Raw genomic sequence first — 26,584 nt, forward strand, 5'->3', positions numbered from 1 at the left:
ATTTAACCTTTTATGAAATCAAATAACACATAAACATTATATTCCTCATGTAACATTTCATAAAAAATTATTAGTTTAAGATGATTGAAAATGTAAATAAAAGTGAAATGAAATAAAGTTTCAAAGAAAGCCCCCCCCAAAAAAAAATAAACATTTCAATATTTGAAAAATATATATATCATTGCTACATGTAGTATATATTTCTTTCCTGAACCATAACAAAGCTATACTTATATTTTATGATGTTCTTGAGCTAATGGGTATGTCCTAGCTTGACTGAGTACTACTTCATAGCATGATGGACACTGCTCAAGGATCTAGAATAATTTGAACAAGCCTTTTCCTCGACTAACCATTGCCATGAATCTAGCATACAACCTTTATAAATCATTAATACAGGAAATAGACATCAATATTTTAATCACTTTATGCCTATACACACATAAAATAGTATTCCCCTGGTACCTCTGTAAATCAATGGAATCACAAATACTTAATGTGTTTTTTTAATGGAAACAAATATTTTTTTCCCCTTTAATCTCTGCCCCACACAATTTTCTCTCTCTCTACCCATATCTATGTTCCTCTCCCCAATCCTTAACTTCTCCGTACACCCCCTCCTCCCTTCTACTTTCCCCATTCTGTGTCTTGTTCTATCTCTCTCTCTCCCTTGAGATTATTCTCTATACCTCTCTCTCTTTTCTTCCACCTTTCTTTCCCGTTTGACAAGTTGGTTTGACCCAAGAATGATCAGCTGCACCGTAATGGGCGTCCTCCCACCCCCACCCCCTCCCCTTAGATCTGCCTCTGTTCAGCATGAGCGACTCTAGGGAAGGGGGAGTGGGAGTTTGATCCCACACTCTTTCAAAATTCTTTTCAGGGAGCCCGACGTTTGGGTCTAAACCCCATAACCCCTCCCCTAGATCTGCCACTGCCCCCTTTCCTGACTTTCCCCCTCCCCTTTCTCTGTGTCTCTCTTCTCAATGTTGAATGTCACGGGGGCGGAAGAGGAGGAAGATGAGTCACGGGTAAGTCATTACAGAGCGGCAGCCAAAAAAAAATTCTGCCTGCCTTCCCTCGTAATTAACAGCCTATCGGTAACGTCAACAAGGGCTTAAGCTTTAGATTCAGCACACACAGTTTTATTTACAGCACTCCAAAGATAATACCAATTAAAACAAAACACATTTCAATAAAAACAAAATATAACCCCCAAGGTAGAAAGTTAATAATTTTCGGCAGTTCAATGCAGTATGTACAGTTATGTCAATAACTATGCCAAACTTTCAAGCTATAATACCCAATAACAATTGACTGCATTTGCTATTAAAGTACAAGTTGTAAATTTTCATTCTAATTGATTTTTTTTAATTCATGTTAAAAAACTTTTCATTATCACAAATGATCAATTTCACCTTGATTTAAAAGGTAATGATTACCAGTAGTGGTAGACATATCTAGCTAAAGAACGACTGGCATAACCCTTAACAAGTGGAACGCTGTACTGGCAGTCTCACCTGCATTGCGCAATTCAATATAGCAGTATTGTTGTCTTTGTGAAATTATCAAACATTTTTTTACTTTTTTTTTTACCCCTTTGAACATACTCTATATTCAGTGGCCTTAATGCCCATCTTGTTAGCTGTGGAAGTTTTAGTGCCCTTTTACTCTCCCCCCCCCCCATTTGTGCTGGAATAAAGAAATGGCAAACTATGCTATCGCCATATTAAAGTCCTGTTAAAGTTATGGAAACATTGTCTCGGGAAACCCATCAAAGTTAGACAAATTTCTGGTTATTATGCACTGCACTTTATCTTATTTTCATGCCCACTCTAAACATTTTTTCTCAAATTGAAAGTACTCAATATATAGCCTAATAAAATTTCTAATAGGATTGTTCCTCGTCAGACATGTTGACACATCAATAAGTGTTATCATTATTCAATATTGAGATCCATAATTAATTACAATATCTGCCGTAAATAGAACTCTCGTGCATGTATATTAAAATGAAAGAAAAACTTTCACTTTACTGTCAAACACAATGCAACTTTTGTTTGGAATGCACTTCCTCAATAGGCATGTCAAAAATAGTAATTTCAATCTTATGGTAATAAAGGAAACTATGAAAAAAACCTACATGCAATCCCTATTCGTGCAATTCTTTCATACAATATTTATGTACTGCACTTTATCTGATTTTCATGGCCACCCTAAACATTTTTTTCTCAAATTGAAAGTACTTGATAAATATATAAGCCTAATAAAACTTCTAATAGGATTAATCCCCTTCAGACATGTTGACACATCAATAATTGTAATTATCATTCAATATTGAAATCCATAATTTACACCAAAATCTGTCATAAATAGAACTCTAACATGTGCATGTATATTAAAATGAAAGAAAAAACTTTCATTTTATGTCAAACATTATGCACCTTTTGTTTGGAATGCACTTCCTCAATAGATACGTAAAACTATGGTATAAAAGGAAACTATAAAAAAAAGACTTTAAAAACTAACCTACATGCAATCCCTATTCATACACAGCAAAAACTGTGGTGTAAACCAACTGTGTACATAGAGGACCACACCAGTTATTTCACACCGGTGTTAAATTGGTGGTGTTAGTTTTACACCTATATAGGTACTATTACAACACGTATGGTTGTTACATTTACACTCTTTGGTGTTATGTTCAATCTCTAGGGTGTTATTTTAACACCTCAGGGTGTGGTCCTCTATTAAATTGGTGTCAGTTTTAACACCACAGTTTTTACTGTGTATAATTCTTCATACAATAACATCCAACCTTTCACTTCCTCTTCACTTAACTTTATACCTTGTAAAATTCCTTTATTTTGTACACAGTAAGCATGTTGTTTAAGCCTATCACACTAACAATAAGTTGCTTAAAACTTTTTTTTTGTAATTGTTTAAACTTGTTAAACAACTTGTTTAAAAAGTTTTAACAGTTGTTTAAAAAGTTTACACAGTACTTCTAACAGGCTTAAAAACATGCTAATTTTTTTACAGTGTATTGCTTTATCATTAATAAATATCTTAAAAGATTTGTAAAAATATGTAATTCCAGCTTATGGCACTGCCTCAATAATTCACGTCTTTTTCAACTTTTGCAGGGACCCAATTCCATTTATATGTGAATCATGGATCCATGGTGAAATCCATGCCCTTGTTGAGTTTGCATAACTTTTAATGTATGTTAATGTAAATCTTGTAAATTTGTATGAAAATTTGTATCTTTTTTTTAATGGAATGAATAAATCTTGAATCTGTATAAAGTAGGTATGATTATTGCTCATGATACTGATAATGCTGGCACTCCAAGTGACCTTTTAATATTCCTGAAAAAGTATCAAAATATTACGTACATCCTTAACAAGCTCGTCATATGATTTCCTCCTATTTTATGATTTCCTTCATGCTACAGAATCAAGCCCTCCCTTAATAAACCTCACCCAATTACAGCTAAACAGCAGCACAGTGCAAAAATAAAATGAATTTGCCATTGAAGGGAGTGAAGTCAGTGCACATCAAACATGAAGAAATCAAATATATATTGATAGTCTAGTTATATGTAAAGGAATGACCGCAAATAAAAAGAAGTAGAAAGAGGACATGAGACAGAAGAGAAGATGAGGAAGAAAAAGTGGGGCGGGGAAGATTAGGAGGGGGAGGAGGAGGAAAAGGAGGAGGAGAAAAGAAAGAGGAGGAGAAAGAGGAGGAGAAGGGGAAGAAGGAGGAGAAGGTACGATAGTACGCCAGTGGCGGACTGTACCAGACTGGAAGAAGAAGTAGAAGAAGAAGAAGAAGAAAAAAAAAGAAGAAAAAGAAGAACTAGATTTTAATTCGTCATGCGGACGAATTAGGTGGTCTGTCTTTATTCTTGCCATAATGATTACTATTACCATGTTCATGCAGATCAATATGATATGATGACGACGGATTGCTCATTATGGATGGAATACTTGTGAAAGACGGGAGATGATAAAGCACTGTGAAAAGGGTCTCTTTGATGTATGACAATACATGTGATATGAAAAAAGTAATTATAATCTGTTTTATCTTGCTAAATTTTAACTTTTATACCTTTTAATTATCATAAAGGATCATGTAAGAGGTGGTAAAAAGAAAAAAAAATGGAAAAAAAATCTTGTTCACCCCAGGATTCGAACCTGCGCCCCCGAGAAAGCAAGTCAAATGCGTTATCCATTGAGCCACGATATTTCCCATAGAGATTACACGTAAGCAAATTTGAGAATTACAATTCCAATTTTGCAAGCGAAATACGGGCATGATCCCGGCATCTGATCAAAAAATAGAGAGAGCACTCTCAAAAGCTTAGAATCTCAGCTACAACATACTAAAAGCTCAGGGAAAACTGACAAGAAACAATGGAGATATGGCTCACGAAATAGAGGAATGTCGAATCTAGTTTTGAGAAAAAGTCATGTCCCATAGAGATTACACGCAAAATGAGGAAAAATGACATGCCTTTATTATTTGCAATTTTTCAGGATGATCCGTTTATCAAAATGAAAAATAAAGGCAATAATTCATGAAGAGTAAGACCTAAGCTACATCATATCGAAAATTGGGCGAAAATCGACCAATATTCACAGAGTTAGAGCCTAATTTGCATAATTATTATGACGTCATAACAAGGAAAATGGATATTTTGACTTCCGACGCCATTTTGATGACGTCATGATCAAATTAAGGGACAATGGTGACATGAAATCAAATCTACAACTCATACTCTATCGATATATGAAAAAAAAATTGGGGGTCAATGGACTATTAAAAGAGCTACAGTGAATTTTCAATAGGCATGTTTTTGCCCATATATGGCCTATAGTGAGAGCTCGCGCGCACACGTGCTGCAAACTTTAACGGGTGTTAATTTCATTATTATTGGTCGTAGAGAGCTATATTGGGTATTAAATTGCTCAGAATTATATTATCAATGCAATGATGTAAAACAAAAGGTGTTTTTGCACTGCGTTAGGGCATTATGCGCGGAAACGCGCCCACATACATGTGCACGCCCAAATTTTTGAAATGCTTAGAATGACCTAAAACGTACTCTACTTTGGTCAAAAAGTGATTTTGAGCATTTTGAAATTTTGACGCGCGCGTACACGCGTGTCGTGACCTCCAGGTGACCTTTGATGACATGACCTGATGACCCTTGACTCGAAGTTGATGTGATGTTAATTTGATTGATTTTTGATAATTGATAATGGAGATATGATTGATTATGTGATTTTACAAAATGGCGCCTAGATGACGTCATCATGACCTGATGACCTTGAAAAGCTTATTCTGACGTGTCCATGACAGATCCTATAAATGACATGAAATTCAATGAAATTGATCAAGTCCATTTTGAGATATCTTGGCGACAAGAAAATCCGTAAAAATAAATAAATAAATATAAGAAAATTCTGACGAAATTAAGAGGTGATCTGTCAAAGACAGACCACCTAAAAAGAAGAAGAAAAAAGAGGAGAAGATGAAGAAGACAAAGGAGAAAGAGGAGGAATGAGAGGAGGAGGAAGAAGAGGACAAGAAGATCAAAAGGGGAAAGAAGATGTTGAAGGAGGGGGAGAACATGGATGAGGATTGGAAAAGAGAAAGCAAGAAAAGAAAATACAAGAAGTAGAAGAACAGAATTATCTCATGAGTAATGAGTAAACAAAAATAACAATAAAATATCTAAGAATATGAAGGCCAGCAGCTGTAGGAGTTGGTTGCAGGGGTGGTTGTGGTTGGGGTGATAGGACATAGAAGAGAAAGTAGCTCAAAAATAATGGTAACAAAGAGGTAGTTGGTCCAAACAAGTTTTCTTCAACTTTCAATGAATAAATGAATGAATGAATGAATAAATGAATCTTTATTTTGTTTCAATTCTGATATTAACAACATCAACAGTAAATCATTGCAATATAAGTAAATAGCAAAGAACAAAAGTAAATAACAAGGTCCAAACAAGTTGATAATAGGTTCCATGACCTTTGCTCCTGTGACTAATGCGCCAACTGAAAATGCATGAATTAAGCAAATAAACCCGAGCTTGAAACTGTACCTTAACCCTAATCCTCACAAGTATGATTCTTTAATAAACCAAATTCTTAACAAAAATCTGACCCTCACCTAAATCTTCAGATTAAGTTGCAGAGGTGCATTTGTTTGTTGTACGATTTACATGTAACTAACACACCAATGAAGTATAATAAACAAATATATCAGGCTTTGAGAAAGTATAGTGGAATTATTTATCCAAGTTGGTCTGGCAAGTACTATTTTTCCCGAGGGGCGAAGCCCCGAGGGAAATATAGTAGTTTTGCCAGTCCAACCAACGATTAATAATTCCCACTATGCTTTTGAATGAAACGCACGATATATTTGTTTTATATCCTACTTTTAATAATTTATAACCAAAATCTATGCGCTGAGCTTGCAAAGTCCGGTTACTTGCATTGAATTACCTACTTTTCTCCGAGCCACTGCACTCAGCGGAACGCAGATGAGTGCCTGCGCCTACACATCGCTGGACTTGCCTGGGAGAGAGAGCATGCTGGCCTGTGCGCCCGAGAGTATAGCTAAATATCCAGTTTTCGGAAATAATGACGTCAGAATATTGGTATAGCGAGAAATATATCGAGGTCTGACATCACGCAACATCATAGTGGAAATATATTCGGTCACATGATGCTATTTGAACCAATCACTATACAGGATTCAATCTATGTAGGATATAATACTCACTCTTTCTTCTTCGCCCACCTTCCCCTTCACCGTAGTTCCATGACCTTGAGCTCCACTTTTTGCCAAACGACCTGAAATTCCTCTTACATCTCAGAGTCAATGATGACGACATCATGGACACACAGGCAGCAACTTTCCTCTCTAAATGCCAATGTAGGAAAAGCCTATGGATTACTGAACAGTCAACCTGAACTCCGGCTCAGGTCAAAGAATATCCACTGAAAATCCTCTCAGCCAATTCAGTTACAGTTTTCCCAGTTTGCAAATATATGGCGGTGAGCCTGATAATTCCTTGTAATAAGATGAAGTAGAGTCAACGATATCATTAAGCATCAGCCTTTCTTTCCTTTTGAAGTTTGAACATGATCACATTCTGAACATCAACACTTGGACAAAGCACGTTGCAATCATTGCAAACAGGTTAATTTTCACGACATATGTTAGTGAGGATATTGGTGCAAAAAGGCATTCATTGCCTATTCACCAACACATCACTGATCAGTGGATCACAAGATGTTCACTCTTGCACATGTTCAGGCCACACTGCTTTCGTTCATCCCTGTATTTTGGTCCTGCACAACAGGATAATTTGACCACACCTGTAGTCTGATCAGGAATTCCGAATGACCAATTCCAAGACATCAGAATCCGAGATATCCCAGTGTATCCTATGCTCTGGAGATGGCAAACTGACATTAGCTTTAAAACTAGATTTGCATGTGGACATTTCTCTTCAGAGACATCAGAATTATATTAAGCACAATCACCATGATCTAGGAAGACAATTCTATAAATGACAACTGATTACGATGGCTAAGCCTCCAACATAGATTTTCGAACAGGCTTCCTTGTTATCAGGTGTCCAACGTTGCGATAAGAGACAAAAACAAGCAACAGGAAGATACCTGTGATATCCTTTCACTTCAGTGACAATGAATATAAAATGGCTTGCTAAATCATAGTTTGGGAAGGCAACAATCACTTTCCTGACTCTTTGGGGGGCATCCGTCGAACTAACCCTGAAGCAACCCTTGCATGGTGCTGGAGCGAATTCGATTACGGAAACTAAAGAATAATTGCACGACTTTAATGTCAAACAGAAACAAACATTCAACATCAATACTTGGGTTCATAAACACCATTAAAACTAATGAATTCCTGGGAGTGGCTGTCTGGAAAATCATTAAGAGTTAAGTTTTGGAGAGAAACTAGAAGACAGTTGCAGGTATCGACATTGCATGATTACAGTTTGATCATGTGATATGGAAGCGCTTGTTGAGATGATATGAAGTCTAGGTAGCACATGGCATGGTGAAGATCCACACAAATCAGACGGATTCTTATCCTGGGTGTCGCAGGAAAAAAACTGTTGAATCCTGGTTCTGCCACGCATGGCCTAGTGACCCTCTCTAGTCATGTGGGTTCCAAAAATAAATGTGCAGCTCTAAAAAAATTAAGGTTTACTCTTCCAAACACAAAGTGTTACCAGTCGTAGGAAGGATTAGAAAAATATGAGTGATCAATTTCATGCCCACGTTAGCATGTAGATGTAGCTGTAGAGTTGGTTAAAACAGGACTCCGTGGTAGAGAGAGCGCAGGCCGGGTGATAATGCCTGGTGTGTGTGTTACCCAAAATATCTCAACTTCTAATTCAGACAGGCGACACGAGACAATTCATGATCATGAGAATTAAGTAGTCATTAGATTATTAACCAATGAGTGTTAATGTATGACTACAGGCTTCCTAATTTGGAGTGTGTGTGTGGGGGGGGGGGGTGAGTCAGACCTGCCTAGGATGTACTATATGTACAGTATGTCAAGGCAGGAAGACATGCAGGGAGGGGGGGGGGGGCAAACTGCTATGATTAAAGGAAGTGAAAGAGGGAAGGAGGGTCAATAAGAAATTATGACCACTTGTTAAAACCAGGCATAGCATGGGTCTTGCTCCAAATTTCTGTACCTATAAAGACAAAGCAATACCTGTTGGGAGGGCTGAAGTAATCTTGTAAGTAGCCAAGCAATGTTTGTGACTTATTTATACCACCTCCATGGGAAAAATTACTATGACATCATATGGATTACTACACTTTAAAAAATCAAAGGGTAAAATAGGTGGAAAAGGGTGGAGAAGCGTGAAAAGGGGCCGAGGAGGGAGTTTCTTCCATCCTTTTTAGAAATGCTGTCCCTTATCAGCTCTCATTAAGTTTGTTTTGATGAAGGCAGAAAAACAACAAAATAGACATTTAAGTGAAGGTTTAGCAACGATGTGTAAACAAATAGAATTTAAAACTTTCGAGTGTGTGAGGTCATGTGCAAGCATGTTCATGTAAATTCTATAATAATACTATTCTTACAAATTGAAAATTTATAACATATTATTTGCATGCAATATCATCAGACACACAAATCATTTCGTAGCCAGTTTTATATGAAAAACTATATTTACAATGATTTACATGTTCCATAAAAATGGAAATTTATGGAATTCATATCACATGCCATATATTGGGCAGTTGCTTGCATGACATCACAAACTAAATCAAACCTAAAAATAACAGAACTCTCTAATTATTTGATGACATTTTTGCAGATCTGTCAGTTACATCTTTCTCTGATTTTTCTGTTTTTTTTTTACATTCATGAGGAAAATTTAAAAGCCCACAATTTTTTTTCTTCAATAGATCCCACAACGGGGTATCCCTTTAAGAATGGAGATACTTCCATATGCTTTAATTACTGTAATGATCATGTGATTGAAAATCAGGTGATCTGAAGTCAGACGTCTACATCCCCCTGAGCACACAAAGAGCAGGACAACTGTCAATTTGGTGAAATTCACACAAGACCGTTTCATCAGTTTAAAGTCAGTAATTAGGCCAAAGATAATTTAAACAGCACCTGCTTGACCTAAAGCAACTCATATTAAAGTACCTGGATCCGGTTTAAATGTGACCCCCTCCCCCTCAAAAAAGTCGCCAGGATAGATTCTCTGTAAATAGCCAAATAGCAGTATGATCTTAACATTAGAAATTGTTTAGCTGACAGAAATAATTATCAAAATTTTGAGTTGTACACTTAAACTGTACAGATAAAGGACGAGATATAAGACTTTCTTTGATCCCACTTTTTTCAGGACTTGTTGGAAGCTCCACTGAGATTTATTTTCATGGAGCGAGAAAAACCACAAACCAAATGTGTCAAGATTTCACCAACATGACATCATGAATAAAAAATCCAAATAACAATAATGAAAAAAAGTGTTCCTAGATCCATCAAGAGCATGATCTAATTTCCATTCTTTCATGACTGCGTATTAAAGAGTAAAACTATCTTGCAATGCCGACAAGGGGAACGCCCATAATTACTCAAGCTTACGGAAGAAATGAATGCTCTGTAGACACTGGGATTAGCATTCACAGCTTCATGTTCAGCTGTCATGTGACTGCCAAAAGACGAGATAATTATAACTCTTAACCTCGACCCGACGAGTCTTGAGCATTGTGCGATGCTAACATTCTGTACTGCTTAAATAGTGTGGTGGTGTCATATAGCTTCCCTATCAGAAAGAACACAGTTCTATGTTGTGTCACACAGAGTATTTGCAGTCATCTTATTCTCTGGTCACAACACATGTACAGACCTGCCAACCTCTGGGAATGAAAAACTGTAATCTGTGATAAAAAATCTGTAATTTTCCCCCCAAAAGTGTATTTTATAATAAAATGCTTGGCGCACTCGCTCATCGCGGCGCTAAAGCTGCATGCAAGCTAAAATGCACACTGCTTCTTGCAGATGAAAAAAAAAAAAATTGAAACATGTGTATATCTTCACCCTGGTTTTAACAAAATGATTGAAAAAAAAACAAGTTACCTGAAATAACATTGATCTAATAACCATATTTGTGTATGTTTTATGAATTAGATACATATATTTTTTTAACAAAAAACATATTTTTTAAAGAAAAACGTAATGCCGTATTTTGGTTGCAAAAAACGTACTAAATACGCCTAAAACGTACTGGTTGGCAGGTCTGTTTAGTGGTAGAAGTTTAGTGTGTGGGAAACAATGTGAATTCATCTTTAAACTCTTCAATTTGAGCTTTTTAACAGCATGAATCATATTTTCACATAGTCCACTGTGAACACACTGTGAACACTCAGTAGAGTTAGCCACAGTGTAAAATCGTTGAATCTTAGGATTTTGACAGTGTAAATCACATCTTCACATAGTTCACTGAATGACCACACTGCAACCTCTCACACTGAGGAGTTGCACACAGTCTGATATTGCATCTCACACTGATAAATCACCATTTTGACAATGTGAATAACTTTTTCACACAGTCTGATACTGTGCAAACCCATTGTGATCCCTCACACTGTGAGTTGCCCAGTGTGAAATAACCTTTAACAGCATAAATCACGTTTTCAAGTGAGTAGCAAATAATCTGAAATGGTCTTCACACTGTATAACTGTAGCATTCTAATATCAGGGATCACATCTGCACATGTCTACTATGTAAACATACTGTGAACATTCACACTGCTAATTTTTCCACAGTCTGATATTCCTATTACACTTTTGAATTTGAGCAGTTCAACAGTGTGAAAAAGTCAATGGTGTGAACACACTATGACCCTTCACACAGTTGAGTTGCCAAGTGTCAAATTCTCCTCTCATGATTAAAATTTGAGCATTTCAACAGTGTGAATCAAATCTTTGCATAGTCTACTATGCACATCAGTGCACTGTGAAGTGTGGGAACACACAGTGTACAGTTGTCCACAGTGTGAAAAACATCTTCACTGTGACCCTAGCTAAACCTGTAGAGTAGTTTAGTCTAAAATTCTGTTCATAGTATTAAATTAGCATATCTATAATGCAAATCACATCTTTATGTTTAGTCCACAGTGTGAAAATACAGTAATCCCGCACACTGTTTATGTGTCCACAGTCTGAAATGATCTTTTCCACTACTCGTATGTGAATCACAGTTCACGTCTATATATACTCTACTGTAATTACAAAGTCCAGCAAACAGGCTGGTTTCAACTTCTTTCAATCTCTTGCCCCCCCCCCCCTCTTTGGAACGAACTCCCTCCATCTCTTCGAAACCTCTCTTCTCTTAACCTCTTCAAGAAACATCTCAAAACACACTTACATAACCATAAACCTAACTTGTCTTATGCAATCAACAGCGCTTTGCATCCTCAAGAAAAGGCGCTATATCAAACCATTATTATCATTACTGGGCAAACACACTATGAACACTCCAATTGTAGACTTGTCCACAGTGTAAAATTACGTTCACACTGTTAAATTTGAGCAGTCCAACAGTATAAATCACAGCCACATAGTCCATTCTGTTTAGTTAAGGCAATGAATTCTTACACTTTAGAGTTGTCCACAGTCTAAGTGTGAGTCACACTTCAGATTTTCTACTGTTAACATGATGTGAACACATCGGATTCAAGAAGAGTTTGTTGATTATCAAACAAAGGTTTGGCTAAGATGAACAGGGATTTAGAGGGTTCCATGACATTTCCTCTGGCAAAAATTGCTCAGACTCTCTAAATTCCATCATGGACCTACTAAAGATTCCACACACTACATGTAATCAAATGACCAACTTCAACCCTCGGTTTAAAAATAATAACATAGTATTTGTATAGCGCACGTATCCACCTTGGTAGGTGCTCACGGCGCTCCAATATTACCCCTGCTAAGCTCGTCTACCGATTCTGGTGCGCACAGCTTTTTGAGGAATTACTTCCTGTTTAAAGGGGAATGAAATCTTTGGAACAAATAGGCTTGTGTAGAAACAGAAAAATCAAAGAATAAGAATAAAGAAAGTTTGAGAAAAATCGGACAAATAATGAGAAAGTTACGAGCATTTGAATATTGCAATCACTAATGCTATGGAGATCCTCCCATTGGCAATGTGACAAGGATGTGTGATGTCACTGATGAACAACGTTCCCTTTGGTGGACTATAAAATACCCTCAAAATGTCTCTTTTTGCTTTTTCTATTACAATGATACAAACTCTTTATCCATTATGTATTCTTAAAAAATATGTATTACATGCCCTCATGTAGAAAGAACACATGATCTATGGATAGATGTGATAAAAGAGGCAATTCAAGTGAAATATATACTAAAGTAATGGGGAGAGTTGTTCATCAGTGACATCACACATCTTTGTCGCATTGCCAATATGCTATCTCCATAGCAATAGTGATCGCAATATTCAAATGTTCATAACTTTCTCATTATTTGTCCGATTTTTCTCAAACTTTTGTTGATCTGTTTCTTTGATTATTCTGTTTTCACACAAGCTATCTTGTTCCAATTGTTTCATTCTCCTTTAAATAACGTTATACCCTACCCTAAACCTAAACATACATGTAAAACCCTATTGCATCACTAACCCTAACCCTACATCTTATACGAAATTAAGCCTGGATCAAATGTTGCAGGAGCAAATGTTGTTTCACCATTTAGAGCAAATATCATCACCGTTGGCATTCGATGGCAAATTTGATAGCATTCGGGTGCTTTCCAGGGACAAGTGCCGATTGGTCTACAGTCGCTTTATCAAGTTTACATTTTGTCTCAACCCACATGGTCTAATCAAACTCTATCTAGTACCAGTTTGTCTACTTATCATTGGTATAATTACCATTTACCCTATTCAAGAACTTTTTATGGACCAAAATTTAATTTGAAAGTGTAAAAAATAATAATAAGGTATATATGTAGGTATAAGACCAAGTATAGTCTAGTGTAGAACAAATAGCCATTAGAGCAATTGGACCCCGCAGGACCAGTCAAATATATTGCTGTACGAAAAAACGTGTTGAGAGGGGTGTTTTTTTCAGTTTTGGATGCGGGCCACCCGTGCACTCTTTAATGGTCAATCGCGTGGGTCAAACTATTTAGGGTATGTTTTTTCCCCAAGCTTTTTCCAAGGGTCATATTCTGGCGACAACTTGTTTAGGGAAATAATTTGGTCACGCATGTGTACAGCAATACATCTGACTGCCCCCCCCTCCCCCCCCCCCGGGCAATTTGAGAGTGGTCCAATATACTTGTAGACCAAGTGAATACAACCATGGCATGTGCACTTATGAAATCGCACCAGGGGCCCATAACACAAAGCTTAGCAATGATTGTAGAACATTTCGATTGATTACAATGACTACAACATACAATCAATCGTATAAATCAAGCAAACGAGTAATCGCTAACCTTTTTGTTACGGAATCCTTGGGCCCATAACACAAAGGTTAGCAATTAATCGTACGCTTGATTTTTACAAGTGATTGTACATTGTAGTCAATGGAATCAATTGTAAAAAATGTTCTACGATCATTGCTAAGCTTGTGTTACGGGGCCCAGGTCTGGAGACTCCCTAGGGAAAAAAAGATTTAATCCAAGGACCGGGTCAATGATACATATATAAAGCAATTCAGAGTGATTCTTCCAATGCATTATCTGCTATAGAAAAAAGGGGAATAGTAATACTCACCGGAGGAGGTATTATTCCCCCTCTTTGAGTTACCATCATCACATCCTGATTGGTAGGACTTCCCTTGGAAAACTTCTCCACTCATAACAAACATTGTTTAAACTGTTGAATACCGAAAGCTACAATTCACTTCGGTTTTGTACATGGTTCTGGTTAAAACAAATGTACATGCACGTAACTTTTATAAAAATCAGTGATAACATACAATGGCTCCTTTTTTAACGAGACTGACCGTCAGTCACACGATTGCGCAATATCAAATTTTCACTTGCTGGAGAGATCACTAGCTACCTTCGACATTGTTGTAATCCTTCATGTGACTTTCATGAAAGTAATCCAATGTTTCATTTGCCGAACAAATCACTGTAACCGAGTTATCACCACGTGGCACAAAGCCATAAGCTCCCTAATGCATCATTGTCGTTTTTCTGAAGCACTATCATGGTATCAATGAATCCTTTAACAATGATGTCCATGCTTTATCAAACCAAAGCAATTGTTGTACTTTCAGTGATTACTTAAATTAAACACTGTTTGAGCACAGGTAATAAAGTAAAATGGACATGGTACTTGAGGATCCTAAAAATATGATGAATGGCATAAATCTGCTTTTGAAGATACAACTGAAACAGGAACAGCAAATTCTAATTAGCTTCTGTCTCAATAATCAATCTATCTGAAGATAATTCAGAACTTCAATTAATCCTTCAAGTGGAGCGAATCTTGACAGTTATATGATGACATATTCTACTGCACTGACTAGAAAGATTTCAGCATAGCAAGCTATTCCTCTTTCAATTTGACAGTTCTGAATGAATTGTAACAGACTGCAGAATTCACACATATAGATTCCTATTAAGGCATACAAGTCGACAAGTATATCTTAACAACAGGATGAGTTATGAAGATGGCTCCCATTGGCTTCTAACACAAGTTACTATAGAAAAAAAGAGAACAATCAATGTTCATAGTCCAGTTTTATTTGAAAGATGTGCCAATATTCAGACGCTAATTTGTCATTCTGTAGGTCAACAAGTCAGAGCTGCTGGATTCTCCATTTGTGAAGAAACTTGGCAACAGGACAGTCTGTAGATTTCCTCTCGCAATGACATTAAAAAGTAGAGTCTGCTCCCCATTCTAAACAATTGTGTTTGTTTAATCTTCTCAAGGCAGCCAGAAGATAGTACAGTAGCCTTTTCTTAAATGAACAGATTTAGTTCAACAAAGATGAATATTTCTTCTCAAAGTAGCTTCCTCACAAGTCACTCCATGCAGACTGATGTATCGGTGCTAACATTCAGCTCTATTCAGTAAAATGTCATTTCTCAATGTAAAGAGTGCAGTCATGATATATTCAGTGTTGTATCCCTAAGATACGCTGTCATAGCAATAAACCCCTCCATGAATGTCCGTGCCACATACAGGCAATAATCCTCGATCCTGATTTGAAAGATGAATTAAATTCAAACCAAGATCTGAGACTGAGATTCCAGGCATAACAATTTTTCCTAATGTCCAGTGAACTTGGGCGAAGAATTTGGTTCCTAGGAACAGAATTCAACGGATCTTGAGCGATTAATTTTAGCGTACGTGACTACATGTAGCTCGGCCACAGCCTGAGAGCAGAGGGATGTTTACTTGGATATGCCGTTGCTACGGCAGGATAAGGATGGTGGGCGAGGATTGGTGAAGCTCTGATCTTCAGATTCAGGAAAGAACGTCTTGATCGGTGCCCTAGGCTTGAAAATGTCAAGCAAGGCGACATGAATGACGCATCGAATGTACATGTAATGTGGGCGTGCAATGTGTTTGTTGGAGCAAATATCCCGGCCCATTTTATCTCTCTCTCCCCCTCTGTTTACTGTCTGATTTTTTGCTCTGTCTAGCTCTCACTCATTCCCTTTCTCCATCACTTCATGAATGATGCACTTAAGACTTCTATTACAATTTTTTTACTTACTTTTGTTCTTTGTCGTACACTTATTCTTTATTTGCTTCTGTTTATTTGTTTATGTTCTAATTTACATCTCCCTTTACCTTTCCCTACTTTTCATTTTAAAGGGAGATTCTGGGATGAGAATATTTATATCTAAATGAATAGAGTCATATACACTGAGCAAAATGCAGAAAATTTCATCAAAATCTGATAACAAGTTATAAAGTTATTGAATTTAAAGTTAAGCAATATTTTGTGAAAACAGTTGTATGCATGCCGTTAAAAAAATTCATGAGGTAGGCTGATTAAGTCACATTCTCACTTTCCTTTTTCTTTCATGTTATTACATGAAATTGTAATTGTTTCATATTTTTTCACACATAAGAGAATGATATGTCTCCCTTATAATGCAGCAATCAGTTGTCAATCTTTTTTTTTGGGGGGGGGTCTTGGAGGAAAAAAATTGAATAAACCTAATTTCTTACACCATGTAAGGATATGACACCATCGATTTCCTCACTGAATATTCATGAATACATACCTAGAACTATTCCACTGGAATTATTCAAATCTTTATAAAAATATCATAGCTTTGTTATTCCTTGTCCAATTTCAATGACATTTCCTGTGTTTTGTTTTGCCTGATTTTTCTTCATCTGTTCAAATCATACTATTTTCAGTCTGGAGTACCTCTTTAATTCTCTCCATTGCCTACCATCCTCTTAATCTCTTTTCCTTGTCTATTAACATAATGGCCCATATTCTGAAGTCGGGTTTAACTTAAACTCAGGTTTAAAGTTGTGGTCTAAGTATGGACAGCCAATTGTTACATAATCAGTAACAGTAGAGATATTATACTTCAGCTCATTCGGCTCTCAAATCATTCATAATTGTGTAGGAAGTATAGATAGATGATTGTCTTCACCATCGATGAATCAGGAAAGAGCACAGTGAACATAAGAAACATACAACTTAATACAAATTATGCTACTTATGGCTTTCCATACTTAAACCACAACTTTAAACCTGAGTTTAAGTTAAACCCGACTTCAGAATACGGGCCATACACTATAAGTTCCAAGAATTTAAAATAAATCCAAAACGGCTGTGGATAGTGACCAGCCGATTGTTGGATTTATTTGAAATCTTTAGGATTAACTTTCAAATCTCGAAAGATTTAAATTCAAATCTTTTAGAATTATAATACTTCAATCTACAAGGTTTAAAACTAAAGCTAATATTTGGCTGGTCACTATTCATAGCCGATCTGGATTTATTTTAAAACCTTGGAATTTAGAGTGAGTGTGGATGTATCACTTTCTCTTTCGTTCAATTTCTACCCCTTTCTCTCATTTTGTTTCTCTCCATTTTGTCTCTTCATCTTGGTATTTCTATCTATTCCCTCTCTTTCTTTTCTTTTCTCTCTCTTCCTTTCCCTTTCTTACTCCCCCTCTTTCCCCGACACTCTCTCTCTTCTCTTCTTTCTCTTGAAGCAGAAGTGCCAAAGCAGGATGAATGTTCAGGACATCATAGTGTCGTGGTGAAAGAAGTAATTATCACCGATAAACATCCATATGCAGCACAGAATATGACAACCTCCTATTCCAATAAGCCATTTCTTCGCAGTGAAAATGCATCAAACTCTTCAATGCTCTTGAATTATTTTCTCTCCATATTTTTTATCTAACCATTGACAATCCACTTTAGAGGAGATGAATGGGTAGTTCTAACCCAGAAAATGATATCCTTATTGTACTTCTGGTTTTGACAAAAGATAATGAAAGCAAAACTCATCTCACTCATCCTCCAATGATATCAAAAACCTAATACTAGAGAAAACTTGTTCCATCACAATGGACTTACCTTTTTATTAATCTGATGATTGGTATAACCTTTCAAAACTAAATTTCTGCTAATAAGATAGCAATGAGATAACAAGGGTTCAATATGGTTGGCATGAAATTGCATTTGAAGAACATGCACATCGCGGAACTTCTTTTCCAGAACAGACTGCCCCCCTCCCCTCATTGCGCCTCCCATGAAGAAAGAATAGCATTTATAAAGTAAATACAATTTAGCAAAGTGTGTAATAATCAGCCAGGCACAAGTTCATGCTTTAACTCTATGCAACCAACCCCTCTGCTGTGCAGCACTGTGCATTTTTGGTGCATCCTTTTATTCATAACTCGTAAAACCGACACTGCATCCGAACTGCGCGTTCTTTCAAAGACGAAGCTATGGCGAAGGATTTTGATGCTTAGGCGGGCACAGTAATGCAGAGCTGCCAACCTGAACTAAGAACATTTCAGTATTTTCAAGGCTGAAAATATGTATTTTGGTCAGGAAATTAGGATTTTCACAGGAATACCATAGGACAACACATAAACTGAAACTTAAGAAACCAGTATTTTGCATGAAACCATCAGTATTCTTCTCTATTTTCATTACTAAATACGGAAAATCAGTACTACTTGTCAGCTCTGGTGATAGATACACGTACACCTGTGATCTCATAATAAAAAGCAGTTGTACGGTGTAATTTCTTCATCTGTGCGACCCTCGAACAACCTATTCACTACAAATATATTTCGCCAACCTGCATAAAACAAATAATGCACATTTATTAATTTGCGATGGTAATAACAAAGCAGGCATCGCGCGTATTCAAAATAACCTTCACAAGCACTTGGTGCAAGTGCCACTTGCTTGTTGCATATTGAAAATAGCCTTGAATGAGCTGCATTATTACAACTCGCTCACAAGTACATGTATCGATTGTGTGTATAATACTACTCTATGAATTGAAAGAGGGAAAGTGCATGTAGACATAAATTCTACACTTGCTGGTCATTAAAACCTCATAATTCTAACCCCCTCTCTATTCCTGATAAACAAAACATGCATAATTGCTTATAGTGGTTGAGATCTTATCTTTATGAGCTCAATCACTTATTAAATTGAAATTGAAAATGAGATTGGTATTACAGCTTGGAGAGCACTTAATTGAAACAAGACCATGCTTAATTTCCTTGAATAGATCAACAGACCACAAATGAAAAAAAGGTAACCCCAAATTTTATCTGCAATTAATCTGCAATACTAGAATCTAAAAACAAAACCAATTAAATCAACTGAAACAAAAAACCTAATTTTGAAAGTTTATCAACTAACTTGATTTTATTGCTTTTGTGGTAGATGAAAAAAAGGGATATCATTATTCTTTCTTGATGGCAAATGTTAGTATTACTTAAATCACTATTACATACAGAGAAATACATTTATTTACTTACTTACACACTTATTAATTTATTTATCATTTATCTATTTACCAATATTTTTACTCACTCACTCACCACCCACACATCTACTCACACGCACATTTATTTATCAATTAATCTATTAGTTCATTTACTTATTCATTTATTTGTTTACTTATCTATTCATTCATTTATTCACTCACTCACTCTCTGAAACACTCACTCACCCACCCACCCACTCACTCACTCACTCGCCAACCCACCCCCACCCACCAACTCACTCACTCACTCTCCCATTCATTCATTCATTCTTAATAGAAAAGTATAGTTCCATTCAAGCCAAATACCTGCCTTACAAGGGAGCTAAATAGTCCCTGTTCACCAGTGCCGTAATCTATCATTTACTATAATGTTACTGTGATTTTCCCCAAAAGCGTTTGTAACTATTTCAATTCATTACTACATTTTTTTTTCAATTAATGTGTTTTCCCTAAATATGGAGTCAATGATGAAATAAAAATGTGTGTTGGTGCAATGAATTTTGTAATCCTTGCAAAAAGAAAGATATCTGCACACACAATGTTTTGGAGCATTCTACATCATGGTACTGGATGAAAATGTCAGGATATATATGTCTGTGGCTTTATGATGAGCACACAATTAGCCCCTTTTGAAAAAGATAACCAAGAGAGGGCCTTAAATATTCTCACAGGTAAAATTCACATTTTGAATGGAATAAACAGGTAAAAATGGCGGTGGTCCAAACTGACGCCTCCAGTTTCTTAAGGATTATTCGATTAAGAATTAAGCCAAACTCACAAATATCCTACCATGTTTGTTCCTGAGGTACTTGACAACGTCTTGACGAAAGTTAATGCGAGCGAGTTCTACTGCAGTCAATCTCTTGACATCTCTGGCATCGAGGTCTGCACCGTATTCTACCAAGAGACGCACCATCTGAAGTTTGCCATCTTTAGCTGCAATGTGCAATGGTGTCTAAAATGGAACAAAAATCATTGAAAAGCAAGGAATTTAACCTAAGTAAAAAGTTTTCATTTAAAGGTAATTCCATAATTCAAAATTAAAAAATGAATGAAAGAAGAACAAACATACACATTGATAGCCTTTCTCAAATTATCATCAAATGCAGTAATAACCAGCTTTATGGCTTTATGTACAATGAGCGGCAGTGGTTGGGCTCAAGCAGCACAGAAGATCTCTGACCACCACTCATAATGATAAACACTGCTTCCATCCACCACTAATTTCAAATGAAAAGTGTTACATAACTAACTCCTTGCAAAGAGGATCTAGATGTGCATTCATTTCCATCTTTAATTTTATTTGCCTAATTTACATTAAACATTCTTATATTTGATAAGTATTTAATTTAGTTTATTTTCAAAGATTGCTATGCCACATTACCACTATCTTGGCCTGAAGAAAACAAACTTTGTAATGTAATGCCGTGAAATAGCAACCACCGCTAAAATGGGTCTAGCCAGGACACTCTCGATAACATTTTTAAAGAGCTGCAGTGCGCTATTTCTGCCTTCATATCAGTTCCATTGTTGAAAAAGCAGATAATTGCTTCATTTTCGAGGTTTAATAGAACAAGTAATTTTTTTCACTCTGAATTGAAACATATAACCATTTAATAAAAATACTGAGTTCACATCTTAAAAGATGATCTTTACTATTAAGGCTTGTTCACGTGTTAAACATGACATGACCAAGTTAGTCCACATAGGTGTTCAGCCATCCCCAAAACAATAATTCACCAGGGAAGATTCTTTGGTTTTCAGAGAAAATGAATAATAATAATAAAAATAATAGCTGGATTTATAAAGCGTTTTTTGCTAGAGGATACAAACCGCTGCTATTATAACACCGGCTTTAGCTCGAGCTACCATCAACGGCGCTAAGTACAAGCAAGGACTTACTCCTGCTGAGTACCCATTCACCTCACCTGGGTTAAGTGCAGCACAGTGTGGATAAATTTCTTGCTGAAGGAAAACACACCATGGCAACGATTCGAACCCAACCCCGTTTCAAAAGGATAGAGTCAGAACCACTTGACCAAAATGCACCCACAATTAGCAAACATGTTTCTGAGAGAGTAATTTATCCAATATCAAAATTTGAAGTTGTAAAATTTACGAAAAAACACAAATTACAAGTTTATCTCACACCATGTTTCCAAGTGGGTGTTTCATAAAGCTGTTCGTAAGTTAGAATGTCTGTGGAATGCCTTTTCAAAATTCAATAATAAAAATCTCAAAATTTTGATATATTGGGCAACTTTTTTGGGTGGCAGGTCACATATCAATAGAAATAACTGGAAATTTACCCCATCCTCAACCTCAACCTCAACTTACATATCTACTGTAGATCTCCTTAGCCTGGACGTTGGGATCCGCCGCCGACTCCAGCAGGATCTGCACGCACTCCACGCTCTCCTCCTTCTCCACCACCTCCACCGCGCACACCGCGTGGAGCGCCGTCCGGCCGTACGAGTCCGCTTCGTTGATGTACTTCCTCTGAGAGCCGCGCAGCAGGTCCGCCAGGAGACTCGCGTTGGAATAGATGGCAGCCTGGTGGAGGAGCTTCCCCTTGAAGTCGGGCCGGTATTCGGGGTCGCGGTCGTAACCTGGCCCCACCCCGATGCCATGCTTTGGAGACGATGTGCTCACCATCACTGACTGATGAGGTGGACGGTTTGTGAAACCTGGTCTCCTACATCCATTTTTCTGAAAGACAAGGACATACAGATTGTCTGCTCATCATTAAAAATGATTCATAACACAGAATCTAAACAATTTTCTTTTGATTTGATAGCAATGTAAATGTACTAGTACATGTAAATATTTATCACTAAACTATATTTATGGTCACTCTTAAAATGATATGCCTACTTGTGATAGGTATGTAGTCTATCAGTCACTAAGAACAATGTGTAATACATTTATGTCACAATGTGCTCAAGAGCTTGCTACAGGAGAAGTTCCCTATGAAAAAAAAAACACAAGCCCAAAATACTTTTTCAAACATTTTCAGGAACTCTTAATACAGCACAGAAGAATATGCACATATTTTCTATAAGACTTTACAAATCAGTATTATTGCAATACATGCTACATTATGGGTTGAAAATCAACTTGTGCTTGATACCATGGCCCCGTCTATAAAGAGTAAAGATTGATTCGTTCAACCTCAGCTACACGTACATGTATATGGAAATCCATCAACGTCATAATTTCTACTACAGGAAATTTGCACTGTAATGTCCTTTGTAAATAAAGAGAGACAGACTGAACTTTCAAGAAAACAATGAATGTATGAATAAACAGCATATCTAGAAAATATCTTGAACAAACATGCAGTTCAGATATGATGTTGCTGGCTTTCCATAGTTGTAATAGATCAGGGGTCCGTTTCAGAAAGAGTTGCGTGTAAACGCAAGTCAAAAAATCAATCGCAAGTCTCAAATGCACGCTGTTGATTGGTTGAAAATCAAGTTGCGCCTGATTTTTAGAGTTGCGATTGATTGCAACTCTTTCTGCAACGGGCCCCTGGTTGATCACAATGCTTTGTAATACGGGACCCTGCTGGAATTGTGTTCAATTGCAACTCCTTCTGCGAAGGACCCAGGGCAACAGATGCTCCTCATGTTACATTTATCACATGACTACCTTGACTGCAAGGCCCGGCGATGACTCTTGTTTCAAAACAGGAAAGGGGTGTTTAAATCTCTCTGGTTTTGGGGTGTACCAAAATCGGTCATCCCTCAAGTACCAAAAGGGCGCTACCTGTGCATCAATGTGTACGACCAGGCAGTGTTAATGCCCTTTTGGCAATCCACAAACAAACACTGAACTCTACACCACTCATTCAAAATTCAAGATTAATCACTGGAAAGAAACTTGATAGGGTATTAATTCCTCATGATTGACGTCATATTCAACGGTTTTGGTGAAGGGCAAACATCTACAATTACGAGCAAATGCGACTCCTAAATATTGGAAATTGGAGTAAAATACTGTCAAACAATATCGAAGGAAATATGTAAAATGTATCATGAAAAATATCACTTTCTTTAATACACAATGTGCAGTATAAAGGGTGTCCATTATCTTCCCTAACTTAGGTCCTGTCACATTGTTCCATGCAAGCCTTCCTGGTGATTGCCTGCAATAGACACACAACAAAGTTTTGAGCATGTTCAAAACTTTTCAGCATGTAAATCAGACTTGCCGCCCTTTGACACGGTACCAAACTCGTAATTTGAATGATAATTCCAGTGAAAAATAATTCTAATGACGATTTTTTAGCATGTGTGAAACCAAACTAGAATCACTAATCACAATCATGATTTCAAATTCTACTCCGGAGGTGAATTCCAGGATAAAGTTTCATTCAAATTACGGTACAAATTTTACGTCTGACAGGGTTGACCTAAAAAAATCTTTTGAAGGGAGGAGCTTAAGTGACCTTTCACGCACTTCCGTAGATAATACAATTGTCATGCACTCATCGTAGTTTCTCCTCTGCGATGTAGTGCTTTGATTGACAAGTCACCTAGGACACAATAGCGTCTTTGCTCTGGAATTCGAATTCAAATCACAGTTTTTGAGTTATAACTTGTGAATGGTACAATGATTCTGTAAAAGACGAATTGCAATAATCATAACAATGATGATTCAAGATTCTCGTGTGAAAAGGCCCTTGCATGCACTCCAGCAGGCAACTGCAAGCGAGATACTTGCTAGGTACCGTCGACCTGTGCGTAGCAAAAAAATTCACCTGCAAGTCATACGCAAGGCTTGCATGGAAAGATATGTGACAGGGCCCTTAAAGTGTGCAGATACGTTAGGGTTCTTTTTTTATAACCTTTCTGTTGATTTGTTTTTCTCTTCTGCTGTTTTGTTTTTTTTGAAATTTTGTGCTTTCCAAATTTCCTAGGTAAATACTACAACAATACTATGTTTTGGGGGGGTCAACAAACTATAAATACTTGAATTATAGTGGATCCATCCATCTAAACAGATGTTGATAATACAGTGTTTACAATAATTTTCTCTTATATTTTTCTTGAATATTTACTCATGGAAACAATATCTAAATATCTCGATTTATATTGCTTTTTATTGTGATAATAATAATGATAATAATAATCGTAAAAAATAAAAAAATAATAATAACAATGGACAAATATAAAGCATATTCTATACATACATCCATGACTATTTAGCACAATTTATTTGAGACATGCATTTAGTACATTACAAATACTAAAAGAAAAATAAGGGAAGCTTTCATATTTATCTACAAATTACATTACAAATGTTACTTATTTATTGAAAACTCTCTTGAAAAGTGGAGGCCATCAGCTGGGTTTTAAATTAGTGAACAAATGGTAAATTAGGTTTTTTTTTTAATTGGTCCAATGCCGATTCGTCCAATTGCCAACTTGTCTACTCTCATTTGATCTAACGTCAGTTTGTCCACTATCCACATGGTCTAAATGCCATTTCATCCACTCACCATTTCTTCTAATAATCAGTTGTTCCAATAGCCATTTAATCCGTATACCATTTGGTCTAATTGGACTTGGTGTTAATTGGGCGACATAAATGAAAAATAAAGTGGATATTAGACCAACTGGTTATGAGATAAACTGGTGATTAGATGAAGCAATGATTGGACCAAATGGTTATTAAACAAAATGGTTGTTAGATTATATTTCGATGGACGAAATGGCATTAGACTAAATGAAGTTAGACCATGTGGTGAGTGGACGAGTTGGCAGTAGATGAATTGGCAATTTACCGTATATTATTATTAAGGAAAAGAGGCTATTTCAGAGTTTGGGTGCATGCATGTATCGAAAAAAGATTATCTGTAAAATAATTTACTGCACATAAAAACGTCACTTGCAATCATACAGTCTGCTTACATTTGAATTATGACTCAGAATGCAAGAAAACTCCCCTATCAACCCTGATTACTGTTACCATGGCAACTGTACCTGCAAACAATTTAGTCACAGACTACAGCTACAAATGCCACCTTGCTTTGACCTCGTTCATACAGGAAGTTAGTCGGATTTCCTTCACTGCCTTCGTTTTATTTCTTGCTGTGCAGTTTAAAGGGCCATTCACACAATAAGGAAATGTTTGACCATTTACTTGCAACATATCATTCACAAAATTGAACTTACGACATTGGTTCGATTGCAATCTCTTTTTAATACCCCATTTCTTTCTTGCACCTATACCCTAGATAATAATCAGTCCATTATCATCCCCACACATTGATACAGAAAGAAAAGCCTTGCATGCTAAAATGTCCAATAAAGGTAACCATGTTAATGCTCAGGACAAAGACCAAGAAAGGCATCACCATCTGAGATTGACATGAGACACACGATCATTGTCTTGAGACATTGTCTTGATATGCCTCAATACACTCAACAGTGACAGACTGAAGCAGTGAGATTACATGTACATGTAGCTCCAACAACTTGAGCCCTCTTCAGTTTCTCAGCGTCATGCAGAGACACAAGATATTTTTTTCTTTGAGAAAAGGACAAGGCTATTGGCAGTACCGTCTGAGACTGAAATAAGACGTAAGATATCCAATCACTGTCTCAAGACAAAAAAATATATCTCAAAAGTCTCAAGACACTCAAAACTGACAGACTGAAGCAAAGCAGTTGAATAGCTACCAAATATTCAGGGTTTTTTTAAGTGTATTGGCCTTTGAGACATAAGACATTTATCTTTGAGACAAAGAAAAGACAATACATAACACAAATAATCACTGTTTCGATGTTGCTAGACAGAGATTAGTCTCAAGACACTCAACAGTGACAGACACAAAAAACTATAGATTAGCTCTTAAAAAATTGAGTTCTTTAGTGTCTAAGCATATAAGACACAATACAACTTTCTTTGAGAGAAAGACTAAGCCACAACTATCAGAGACCAAGATGAGACACAAGACATACAAGTAGAAGCTCAACAATGACAGAATGAAGTGAAACAATGAGACTACAATGTACAT

The 26,584-nt window shown here is 36.6% G+C and overlaps 1 protein-coding gene across 1 annotated transcript in view; it reads right to left on the reverse strand.

Moving 5' to 3' along the window:
• The window catches only part of LOC121413939 (leucine-rich repeat serine/threonine-protein kinase 1-like), a 79,304-nt gene that overhangs the window by 37,113 nt on the left and 15,607 nt on the right, over positions 1-26,584 (reverse strand). Inside the window, exons 3-4 of the mRNA XM_041606958.1 lie at positions 21,898-22,269; positions 20,350-20,515 (exon numbers count right to left, since the gene is read on the reverse strand). Of these exons, the coding sequence (XP_041462892.1) occupies positions 20,350-20,515; positions 21,898-22,215 (484 nt within the window). The 5' untranslated portion in view covers positions 22,216-22,269. The remainder of the gene's footprint in view (positions 1-20,349; positions 20,516-21,897; positions 22,270-26,584) is intronic.

This window comes from Lytechinus variegatus, chromosome 4 (genome assembly GCF_018143015.1).
Source record: "Lytechinus variegatus isolate NC3 chromosome 4, Lvar_3.0, whole genome shotgun sequence".
In the NCBI taxonomy this organism is placed as follows: Eukaryota; Metazoa; Echinodermata; class Echinoidea; order Temnopleuroida; family Toxopneustidae; genus Lytechinus; species Lytechinus variegatus.